General features: G+C 34.6%; 1 protein-coding gene across 1 annotated transcript; it reads left to right on the forward strand.

The window, feature by feature from the left end:
• The first annotated feature begins 496 nt into the window (after window positions 1–496).
• LOC149416863 (gustatory receptor for sugar taste 64f-like) lies at window positions 497–7,833 on the forward strand. The gene is made up of 8 exons (XM_089641332.1): window positions 497–572; window positions 835–978; window positions 1,686–1,834; window positions 1,921–2,043; window positions 2,761–2,915; window positions 3,070–3,256; window positions 4,536–4,625; window positions 7,723–7,833. Exons 1-8 carry the CDS (start codon window positions 497–499, stop codon window positions 7,831–7,833), a joined length of 1,035 nt encoding a protein of 344 aa, XP_089497458.1.
• Window positions 7,834–13,029: the final 5,196 nt, after the last annotated feature.

The raw sequence follows: 13,029 nt of genomic DNA on the forward strand, positions 1-13,029 counted from the left end.
CATCTATATGGCCCCCGACGGCAAAAAGGTTCCCCGCCCTTGCTCTAAAGACTGAATAGGTGTTTTTTTTATCCTGTTATGGCTACTCGTTCGTAACTTATGTTTGAGTGATTTATTAACGACTTCATTAGAAACTTTCAATGGAGATCCGTGCTTAAAGTTTCGATTTTCGTCTTCACGTCGAGTTTAAATAGTGATTTTGAAATACGTTATATACGAGCATATCTTAATACTCCATAAAATAATATATTAAATTGTTTTCTAAAGGAAATAAAGAACAACGCATTGTATTTTGGCTAGTACCGTTAGTAAGTTATAGAAAACTACACGTATTTGGCGTTCCTAAAGGAAAAGGGCTAAATGAAGGTTTTGTGATTATTCAAGGAATTCCCTTCGTGCACCTCTTTTGAAGGAAAAATATTTTAAAAACATTTATAATATTGTCCTATTCAGATTTGAATGGAAAACTTGGAGAATTGTGTATTGCTTGTTGTTCATGGCTGGGGCGTTTTTCCTGTCAGTCCTCTCCTTTGTGTTAATGGTGCATGTGGGCTTCAGTGTTGATAATGCTGGTGAGTTCTACTTTTCAGTTTATTTTCATTTCATCTTTTGTTGTTTCTTTTATATCTCAAATGAATAATTTCTGTTCATCTAGCTTTATAAATAAACATTTAAATAATATTGAAACATAGATTTGTTTTGCCTTTTTCCATTTATTGAAACGTTGGCCAAAAACATCCATGAAATCAGAAAGTCATAAACCTATCTCATGTTGTATTTATTGTACTATCTTTTCGTACTAATTATCAGTCAAAATAATAACATTTTTTATAGGAATGCTGGTGTTCTACGGCACTTGCTTTACAGCCCAGGTCCTATTTCTCCGGCTTTCTTTGCAATGGGCGGATCTGGGACAGGAGATATCCCGAGTGGAGGCCATCTCCGCCCAGACCCCCCGACCAAGGAATCTAACAAGAGGTTTCTTTTCCCTGAGGACACGGTTCAACTGCTGCGCCTTTATCGTGCTTTTCATGGCATTAGGTCTGGTGAATTTAAAGTCTTGAAATTAGTTCATTGGATGAAACGCCTATATTTTCGGTTGTGAAAACTTGATCCTCTGATAATTTTAATTGATATTGATGGAATTTGGATAATTTTAAATGATATAAACGCAGGTATAGGAAGATATTTGATAACTGTGAGAAAACCGCAGATTAACTACAAATTTAAATTTAAATCACTCACAAAAACACAGCACTATCGTTTTATTTGAAGAAACGCTAAGCAATAGCGTATACAAACTTCTGCCATGCTGATCTCCAAACATTGCGCCCACATACGTTGAGCCCACTTTTAAACAGCATTGCCGGCAATTTGGTATTTTTCTAACATTATATCATTTACACATTTTTTTTTCGTTTTATCTTTTGTTGAGTCTTGACAAATAATGGATTAAAAAAAGAATAATTCATAAAATGTATCACATTATGTTATTTATTGACAGCTAAAATACCAATCTTGAAATGCTGCATAGAATTCAGCTTTTCCCATCGTGAAAATAATTTCATTATTTTCACATATTTGAGAGAAGCCTATAGACATCGTCATGGAGATAATGGGTTAAGGTTACTGAGGTTACTGCTACTAAGCACTGATTCTACGTTTCACCCTTTTGCTGATTTCAGTGGAGCATGGATTGTGCATTTTATCTGGAGTATCTAACGCTTATAGCTGTGACAAGGTGAACACTGTAGTGAAGGGTCACTACATCACAGCTTTTCCTCAAGTGTTCTTGTGGACGGAATATGCGCATTGGAAAGCTTTTATACTGCAGGTAAGTATACTGCTTCTCTGACAGATATGAGCTTTCAATAACTCATGGGCATGTGTAAGTAATTCTGTTTCCAATTTTTTCAACAGATCATGAACCTGTCAGCTACTTTTGTTTGGAACTTCATGGATCTGTTCATCATCCTCCTGAGCCTCGGGTTGTCAAATAGTTTCGAAAATCTTAGTAAAATTCTTGATTCCGTAATGGGCAACGTAAGTTTAAAGATACATTTATAATGAAAAGTAAGTTTTTATTAAAAGTAAGCCGCGCACAGTAGACGATGAGATTTCCCTTAGGGCCTTTGACATATTTTGGAATGCTGTGAGAACCTTTACATAATGAAAGGAGTGAATCTGTGTCTTGTAGGTTTTTTCTGTGTAAAAAACGAAACTCTTTAAATCATTCCTCATGGGATATAAGCCGTTTTTAAGGATTCAGATTTTGGTATAAATTGACACGTACTCCTGCGATGAATTTCAAACTACGAGGTACAATTGGTACGCGTTTGGTGTGTCTGCTTGATCTGCACCAATGCAAAAAAAATAACGCTTGTTCTTGAGCACCAACCATTAACACACCGATAGAATAAACATAACATTATTTGTATTCTATTGGCATCTATTTGCATTATATCGCTATTTTAAAGATTAAGGTATCTTTTAAAGATACCTTAATCTTTAAAATAGCGATGATAAATGTGGATTTTGGCATAAATTAATTGAACTAAGTCCAAACGCAAGCAAATTATTCAGAACTCGAAACGTAGACAGTACTATGGAGTACAAATAATATTTTAAATGGACGTTAACGAACCAACTGTTTGCATTATTTAAATAAACATTAATGAAGCACTAGCTATTTTTGCACAGCGTGTTGAAATAAAAAGATTGATTATACATATTTCCAAAGTGTTTCTTTTTATATGACAGAATTTTTCTGAAAACTTTTGGCGGTCCGCGAGGAACGAATATGCCCATCTATCCCAACTAGTGAGGAAGGTGGATGAAGCCATCAATCAGATAGTCCTGCTCTCCTTTACTCAAAATCTTTACATCATATGCAGGCAACTTTTCTATACTCTGAGGTGAGGTGAAGTTTACGTTTACTAGCGCTTGAGGCGGTAATAAATCGTAACATTACAAACATATAAGAAAGAAATAATAAAAAAACCAAAACAATTAAAATATGTGCAGACATTAAGCATTTCATGTTTAATTTATTAATGATTTAATATTTAGGTCCAATGGTGATCCCAATTCGTGTGTGAACTCAAAAGACGTATCTACTATCTACTTCGTGTTCTCCTTCAGTTTCCTGGTCTGTCGCTTCCTGGCGGTGGCGCTATATGCTTCCAGGCTGCATGGTGCATCTCGCCTACCTCTTGCTGCTCTCTACTATGTCACACCCAAGCTCTATAGTATTGAGGTAAACTTTTTTTGTTGTAATCAATTTTCGTTTTATGATAGTATCACAGTCTCAAAGTATCGATTTCTGGAAGAGCATGAACACGTGAAATGCGCTGTAGGGTGCACTTTCAAAGCACGCGATTCTAGTTAAACTATAGAGTTTCGTAGCGTGCGTTTTGGAAACGCACGCTCAAAGGCACCTCGTTTGTACTTGATCTAAATTTATACAGAGTTTCTATTATGCAGAGCATCGGACCACCTGTAATTGCCAGGACCAGTGGCACTACGGCATCCCCTTAGCGAAGTTAAAATACGTACATTACTTTTATTGAAACATTTTATGAACTCCAGTGTCAAACCTGTGACATCTGTCCTCATTGTCGATGAGCTTATTACTCAGCCTGTCAGTTCATAAGTTGACATTTACAATTAATTAAGATTATGTTTGAAGTTTAAATTTTCGAATTTACTTAAATATTACAAAATTCGCGTAGTGTTTTAAAATGACCTTGACATATGAAACTTGACCTTTGTTCACTTAAAAATACAATATCTTCTAGATCGAAATAGCTCATTACATTGTTTTTAATAATTATTTGTTCATGTTTTTAACCTTTAGGTCAGAGGTTTTCAACTTCTTTCGGATCGCAACCTCATTTTACAAAAACCTAGTGACCGCAAACCGCAGAGGGGGGCTAAAGAAAACACATCGAAAATAGATTTTCAATTTAATTAAACTGTAACATTTTTATACATATAATTTATTAATTTATATTCAAAGTTATACCCGGATAGTGTAAACAAAAATGCAATTCAAACCGAGACACATGCTGATCAAAAATTAATATTATTACCCCGTTTGGGGTACCCATTAGTTTCGCGTTTCGCGACCCATTAGTTGGGAACCTATGGTTTAGATTATTAGTGAGCGCTTTACAAAGTCTATTTTTTTATTTATTTAATATTTGTATTTTTTCACCATCAATATTTACGTAATTTTCACATGTTATACAGTATTATAATGTAAAACAAAAATAGCCTTTCCTCACCATAAAGAGACAAGGCTCTTGTGTTTGGTGAATGAATTCTAACTCAATTGAACAAAATCATGTAAGCAAGTTTTTATAAAATATTGTAAATAATAACAAAAAGATAAATAAGAAAATCGTAAGATTTATTCATTTTAAGATGTTATTGAATATTGAAAAGAGAATTTCGGTAGAATATGTCAATGGTTTTTCAAGATTACCTAGTTTTCAGTTTAATCTAATCTAATATGTATATATTTAACTTCAAAGGTCCAAAGATTCTTAGATCAAGTGACAACAGAGACGATTGCATTGACAGGACTTAACTGCTTTTATATTACGAGAAATCTAATACTTACGGTAAGCATCCATGGAATTATACCAATATTTGATAAGTGTTGTGTAAAAATTAAATAATCCACAAATCTTAACTGAACTACAATTGATTCGATTTTTATCATTCATATATTTGTGAAAAGAATGAATCGAGCCGAGCCTCGAATTATGGGAAAGGAACGAAGCAAACGCCGCGGCGTTTTGCGCCATTTGCTGTTGCTTTATTCCTTTTCAGTAATGTGTTGTAATTAGTCCATTTTCCTTTCCCATAATTCGAGCCTCTTTAGTAACTACACCAAATTATCACTAGCCTTGTCCACACACCGCGCTCGTAGCCTTGTCCATCCACTCCTAGCATTCGAGGCAGCTCCCAACCAACAAATAAATAAGTCATTTGACCAAAATAGTATTTGAGACCTTTGCATTGATTTTCAACTATCGCTTGCTATTTGCTCACATTTATCTAGGCCACGCGTTGCACACCTTTTTTTAATAATGACGGACGAAACTAATGAAGTCAGTTCTTTCATTCAAATATCAGTAGAACAAGGACAAATATGCAATTTGGGTGGTGGGATTGGTACCGCCGCATGGGGAACCATTTATTGGACAACCAACACCTCGTCTTGATCTTGGCAGAGGACGTGTCTGCACTCCAACTGCACCGCAATGGGAGAGATGGATTGTTAGATAATGGGTTTTCACGGAATCAAACCGCGTAGGGAAATGAAATATACAATATTCAAGATTACCTGGCTAGCTCAAGCAGGTTTCATGTCTTTAGTTCGTTTGTATGGAGAGAGAACAGCCGCCTCCTATAGGTGGATAGAACAAAGGGGTTTCATGGAAATAAAACAATCTTATTATGGTGCTACAAAATGCTTTCAAGAAGACCTATATTACAGCACTTGAATCTACGCGTAAGAAAAGCATAAATCTCTTTGTGGACGGTTCAAAGAATGGAATTTGATGTTAAATTTATGGGAACAGAGCAGAGACAGAAATAAATAGAATAAAACTGGAACGATACCGCAGGGCGAGGATTTTGTAGACGTCCAGGGTGGCAGCAGCGGTAAATACTCACTCGAAATATACAAGTACTTAATTTTTGGTGGCAAACACTTTCAAAACACTTTTTTTCAAAGCAAATCTCGAATTCCAAGCGGAGAAGCGAAACAACCTGTATTCACGAAAGCTAGAAATCAAGAGAGCTCTGCTCTCCGTCCGAACTAAGGGCTGAGGCCTCGGCCCGCCTCCCCCGATAATGGTTAACGCCCCTAGGGGTTTACCATGTGAAAATATTTAAATATACAAAGTACTTGATTTTATGAAAATATTACGGGGTTGAATGTTTTAATTCAGGTAAGAAAGTTAATTTCATAACAGGATTCATTCACTTCTGGACACACTGACTCACAGATTCTTTCCCACTCCTTATACTTTTTTCCTTTCCAGAACTACTATTCCTTTATTAACGTAATAAGACCCCCCACACAGCACATATTGTAGTACCTATCTGCGGGCTTTGAACAATACGCCCAACTTTTGAGAGGCTAGCTTAATTCTGAGTTGGACAGAGCCCCCGTGCCCGAACTGGTCACATAATGATACGTATACATTTGCAAACTTAAACGCGAACCGAGCCACGAATTACGGAAAAGTAACGAAGCAACTGCAAGCGGCGTTTCGTTCCATTTCCAGTTGCTTTGTTCCTTTCCTATAAGTTGAGTTTCAGTTTGGCAGTTCAGCTCGCTTATGTATACGTAGCATTATGAGAACGGCTGCGTGGCCTTTTTCATACAAAATTTAAATTTAGATTTTGCCAAAATACTTAACAAAACTACAAAATAATGTTTTAATCAAAATGTGTAGCAAATATCTAGAACGAATACTACTTTGTTTATACATTTATTTTTCGTTATAATAAAACAGTAGATACGATAAGGTTATTTTTTTGACAATTACAATTAACTCACAAAAATATGTCAAAGTTGCCTTTAAAATGAAACAAAATTTAATAATTTAATAGCCTCCATTTTATTATTTCAATTACAGATAAATAAAGTAGCACATCGGGGCGGCGGTACTCAAACCCGCCTCCTAAATTGAAACAATACGCTTTAAGCATTTATAAATACTGTACTGTTTGATTTGCATGTAAAACATATTTTAGATGACGTACTAGATATTTGCCATACCTTTTGATTAAAAAAATATTTTGTCCTCAAATCCAGCCTTTTCCCATAAGGTCACCGAACGTGATATTATCAGAAGGGCTTGTTGGGAAAATAACTTTCATTTTAATCGTTTTGGTCTGATTGGGTCTTTGAAATATTAAATCCAAAAACAAACTCTATCGATTTAGGTAAATATCTATTTCAGATTCACAACCCTTCGAGCTATTGGAGTTTCTATGCCTTTTGGGGGCTTGATAAACAAAATGCCAACGTTCAAAAGCAATCATATCGAAATTGTCTCGTTGCGTATTATCAACTTCTAAGGCTGATTTTAGTGTCGCGCTCACCGTCAGCGCTTATAGATCAGCGCGTAGTCCGTCAGCGCTGAGGCTCAGCGTGGCTCGTTTCACTATCGTACTGACCGCCTTACTGTACAGTCGAAGACCAAAATGCGGAGTGTATTAGTTATTACTGCTTTGTACTACCTATCCCAAAACAATAAAAACCGGCGACAACGAAGTCTCCATGTTCATCCATTGATTGAGCAGAGAGCCGTTGCTGGAGACTTTGTCTTGTTATATGGCGAACCTCATCGATAACTCGACCTGTATCCACTTCGCGATTCGCCATGACTGTACACGCGATGACGTCTGCTCCGCTCGACACTAGAACGCTCGCTGAAAGTAGAGGCGCTCGTGCGATCGTCAGCGCCGACAGCTACGCGGCGCCGACGCGCGACGCGTACGGCCGCGTAGCCATCAGCGCTGACCACCTTGCGTGCTGATAGCTACGCGTCATTCAAAAACGCTTCCTAGAAGTTCATATATCTCGACCATCAGCGCCGACGGTGCGCGTGCGGTCGGCGTGACACTAAAATCAGCCTTAATTGTGAAGTGAATCTATGCTGAACCCAAATTGTTTTATTATTTTTCCTTATGTTCCAGATAGCTGGAACAGTCGTCACCTATGAACTGGTTATGGTGCAATTAAACATGCCTAAGATGCCTTTCATAAAATGCAATAATACGTTTGTCAACTTCTCTGATATTATATAGATGTAAATGCTAAAATAAGAATCTACGCTTTCTTTTATTGCGTAGGTCACTAGGATTGTAGGTAGGGTTTGTCTTGAAATAATTCATTATGATATAATATATCGAACATTGAATTTTATGTTTGAATAAGAATATACGCATTCTTTTATTGTCAGGTCACTAATGTAGTTTTGTCTTGAAATATTTATTTATGAGATAATATTATGGAACATTGAATATTATGTTAAAATACTAATCTACGGTTTCTTTTACTCGTATTGTGTAGGTCGCTATAATGTTGTTTTGTCTTAAAATAATCATTTATGAGATAATATATCGAATACTGAATTACCTTAAAAAGAAAAAAAACGGGTAAGCTTCGGTTTATGGGTGAAATTCCTAAAAATTAAAACTAGTTATTTTTATACTAACTTTGGGCCGGGGAATCCGAATCTGGAAGAATTAGGTGGCGGCAAGCAATATTAACTGAATTACACGACTTTAAAATTTCGACGCACAAACAATTTAACTGGCCATTTTGAACGCTTTTTGACAATAAAACTAGTTATCTTTATACATCTTTATACTAACTTTGGGCCGGGGAATCCGAATCCGAAAGAATTAGGTTGGGGCAAGCAATATAAACTGAAATACATGACTTAAAAATTTTAGATGCAAACAATATACAACGCCATTGTCGATGCGTTTTTTTGACAATAAATCCATAGAAAAATAACCAAAGATATATAAAATTAAGTGTTGCTAGTAAGCAATAATATCAATAACGTAAAATAACATGTTTATAATTTCAGTAATATTTCATATTCAAACAGTTAGATTTAGGTTTATTATCACGAAAGGTGAGTTTTTATGTCGGGGGAGACGAAAAAATATGCATTTTATATTTTAATTTTGCTAACATTATTTCATTTACGTAAAGTATTCAGATACATTTTATTCACTTTTGTATCACAAACCATGTTACACAAACCTAGCGTAGCCGCTAAACTACTTGAAAACTGGGATGTTTTCTTGCCTTGACGCGAGTAGGCGCTACGAAGGGGGCACTTTCTTTTCTATCACAAACCATGTTACACAAACCTAGCGTAGCCGCTAAACTACTTGAAAACTGGGATTTTTTCCTGCCTTGACGCGAGTAGGCGCTACGAAGGGGGCACTTTCTTTTCTATCACAAACCATGTTACACAAACCTAGCGTAGCCGCTAAACTACTTGAAAACTGGGATGTTTTCTTGCCTTGACGCGAGTAGGCGCTACGAAGGGGGCACTTTCTTTTCTATCACAAACCATGTTACACAAACCTAGCGTAGCCGCTAAACTACTTGAAAACTGAAATACGTAAATGAAATAATGTTAGCAAAATTAAAATATAAAATGCATATTTTTTCGTCTCCCCCGACATAAAAACTCACCTTTCGTGATAATAAACCTAAATCTAACTGTTTGAATATGAAATATTACTGAAATTATAAACATGTTATTTTACGTTATTGATATTATTGCTTACTAGCAACACTTAATTTTATATATCTTTGGTTATTTTTCTATGGATTTATTGTCAAAAAAACGCATCGACAATGGCGTTGTATATTGTTTGCATCTAAAATTTTTAAGTCATGTATTTCAGTTTATATTGCTTGCCCCAACCTAATTCTTTCGGATTCGGATTCCCCGGCCCAAAGTTAGTATAAAAATAACTAGTTTTAATTTTTAGGAATTTCACCCATAAACCGATTTTTTTCCAAAAAAACAACATATTCCAGTATTGTCTGTAATAGTTGGAAATAAATGTGAAAATCGAAATTTAAATTTTGTATTATTCTGATAAAATGCAGGAGGAATCGTTTAATTAAAATGTGTTTATTTTTCTCCAACTTATAGTAATTCTTTTCCTACAACTACCGTTTTTAATGCGCGTTTAAAAACAAACAAACATTTGATTCTACCTTATGACAATAACCAGCTTTTTGCATTTACGATTTAATAAAATATTGATATTTAATATTATTTACCATTTTGACAGAACACCGATATGAAGTTCACGCATAATTCGCGTTTGTTTTGTATCGTTCCCAACCTAACAATAAAAAACATGAAACACAATCGGAAGCTAGAAGCGCAAAAATTTAAGTATAATTAAAAATAATATGTAATAATATGATAGTGTGTAGTAATGCGTAAAACGGTTTTTTATTACATAGATAATGAAAAACACTTTTTAAATTATGTGTTAATTTATTTTACGATAAAAAATAAAGTAAATAAAAAAACCCGTTATTTATTAACATAAGGGTATTATTAAAAAGTTTTTTAAAATATTTTTGTTTGTAAAAAAAACCCAACTTAACCTAACCTAACATATCCTAACCTTACCTAATCTAACCTAACCTAACCTAACCTAACCTTACCTAACCTAACCTAACATAACCTAACCTATAATAAACCAAGTTAAAAGTTGAATCAAATGTTTGATTTTTTAAAACCGTATTAAAAACGGTAGTGGTAGGTGATTTTTATGTGAAATATAAATTATTATTATTATTATTATAGATAATGTTTTACCCTACTGATATCAGCTGAAACTGTATCTAATAAAGTTAAAAGTTATAACGAAGTAAACAGAAATAATAGATCATTACAATATAATGTTGACATTTTACTGTGTGCATATGCATTGATATACAACGGAAATAGATAAACTAATGTAATGTTATTAAAACACAAATAACTTTGTTTATATCACTTTATTATATACAACCTCTACATGTTTCTTAAAATACTTCACACAGGATACAAAGCATCGCAAATAAATAATTTTGAAATTTAATAATTAGAAAACATGTTAATATAAAAGCAGATATAATTATTAAGCAAAAACATATAAGCCCCCTTTTAAATATTTCCCTACTTAACTGGTCTTTCCCGTCTAACGATATTGTGATTCCTAATTCTGATAATCTTACTCCTCCCCCCCTCCTTCCACTTCTTCTTTACAATTGTAATCAATATTTATTTTTTTTAATTTAAGTGTATACTTACTCCTGATGAGGTGAACTTCGTTCATGAAAAATGTAGAGGTTGTATATAATAAAGTGGTGTAAACAAAGTTATTTTGTGTTTTAATAAAATAAATAATGCCATCACAAAGTGATAAGCTTTCAGAAGAAATTTTCTTCGGAAAATTAATTTTTTTATTCAACGCTTGTTAATGGTCAAGTATTTTTTCATAACTATGTGTATTGTTAGCTGCATATTTTAATATTGGCGCCAGTAATTTGGTTCGTTCTTATGCCGCCATAGGTGCGCTCTGTCGGGCATCAGGGAAACTATAGCTGCCGTGCGTATCAGCTCTTTTCAAGGAACCTCAGAACCACTCAAAACGCAGGATTCTTTACAAACGTCAAATATTTAACACGTAATTGTGGATAATTTTTATTATAATTTAATTAATCTAATGGATTATTAACTTTCTAAAACATATTTTCTTCGATATTATCCAAAAATTATATGAGCAGAAACGATGTTTTTTAAGAAATCACGTATTACATGAAGCGATCCTATTTCAGTATGAAATCGTGTTTTAATTTTCAATTCTTAATTTTTTGGGTCCGGTCGCCTGCAAACCGAAATGAACCTTACGGTCTGTTAAAATTGAGGGACAGAGTGGTCGTTTTTTGCCTGCAGATCCCTGATTTATTTATTATACGCGAAGGCTGTGCGGAATTTACCCGAAACATAAGATTTAAATTTGACCAATCATAGGGCTGAAACCGTCCAGACGTTGGCGTAATAATACTATCAGATTATTTTAAAGAAAGATAAATATCTCCTTGTTATAAATTACTTGACAATATTTAAAAATCTCGTACTAACACCACAGTTAGCGGAAAATGTTGCTTGTGTCATGATGGAGGACTTAGCCAGTCTAGGAATTGAATTCACAACGTCTGTATGTGACCCAGACGCAATGCCAACTCATCCACTAACCCGTCAAATATGTAGGAATACAAGGAATTTAAGGCGGATTTATTGCCGGGTGGCAATTTCTACGAACCAACCCAAGGAAATAAGGATGTCAACAGTGCAGATTTGATACACAGTTTAATTATTGTTCGAAGCAGCAGCCTACAGAGCAAAAATTTTGTTCATAGCCAAAAATGTAAAAATTGTCCTCAGATAGGAGAGGACACCAAAATAAAAATAAAACATATTGTTTCGTATTTATCTAAGAATTATAAATATGTTGGAGTTTATTATTTGACCATCTGACAAATATGTTATTGCCCACAATGCACGACAGTAACTCGATTCAAACACGCCAAGAGATTTGACACATGATAAACTTGTTTTTCCCCATTTCCACAAAACACCACCTACGCTAGATTTAGTAATGTTTGGCATGGTCCATTCAACGGCAATTCTCGGAATAATAATAAAAGATTCGAAAATTACGTAGGGACTGTTTGAAAAATGTCCGCTAATCACAGATCCCTTCATGTGAAATGTGCAAAAGACTTGACCGGTCGGTGGCCGAGTTGACATCGCGCTCGGGTCTCACCCAGGCGTAGTGTGTTCAATTCCTCGGCCAGCTAAGTCCTCCATCACAACACAAGCAACATTTTCCACTTACTGTGGTGGTAGTTGGAGATTTTCAAATATTGTCAGGTTATTCGTAACCCGGGAATGTTTGTCTTTCTTTTATAAAAAAAAAAAAAAAAATCAGATTTTTTCTTCATCATTATTTTAAGCTTACTCTTAATTAAACCTTCTTATTCTGGCACCTTCTCTTTTCGGGGGTTTGCTATCCACAATATTATCTGCATTCGTATGTAACATAGATTTAGTCATGAGGTGCGGCGTCTTCTACTATACATATTAGAATTCCATCAATATTCCTCTAAATTAAAAATTATTCATTCTTGCATTTTTGTTTCATCATAATATTTACAAGAAATTTTAGTGTTTTTTACTTTTATTAGCTAGTAAATTTTCATAATTTCGGTCATTTGATAAAGAATTTTAAAATTGTTTGCCCTATCAGTCCAGGGTATTTTGGAGATGCGCCTATACAACTACATTTCAAAGGCTTCCATCTTCCATGTTAATTCTTGGTTTGGTCCAGATGTTTAAAAATCTTATTACGTTTCATAATTCCAACTGCTCGAAACTGGTAGGATAGTGGCATTTCAAATGTTGG

The sequence above is a fragment of the Hesperophylax consimilis genome, chromosome 16 (assembly GCF_061612785.1).
Source record: "Hesperophylax consimilis isolate HC1 chromosome 16, BYU_Hcon_1.0, whole genome shotgun sequence".
NCBI classification, from domain to species: domain Eukaryota; kingdom Metazoa; phylum Arthropoda; class Insecta; order Trichoptera; family Limnephilidae; genus Hesperophylax; species Hesperophylax consimilis.

Excerpts from the sequence above, each read along its gene's own strand:
- LOC149416863 (XM_089641332.1), top strand. The coding sequence starts at position 497 with ATGGCTGGGGCGTTTTTCCTGTCAGTCCTCTCCTTTGTGTTAATGGTG. Across the intron at positions 1,835-1,920 it reads GGAAAGCTTTTATACTGCAG|ATCATGAACCTGTCAGCTAC; the intron begins GTAAGTATACTG and ends TTTTTTCAACAG. Across the intron at positions 2,916-3,069 it reads CAACTTTTCTATACTCTGAG|GTCCAATGGTGATCCCAATT; the intron begins GTGAGGTGAAGT and ends TTTAATATTTAG.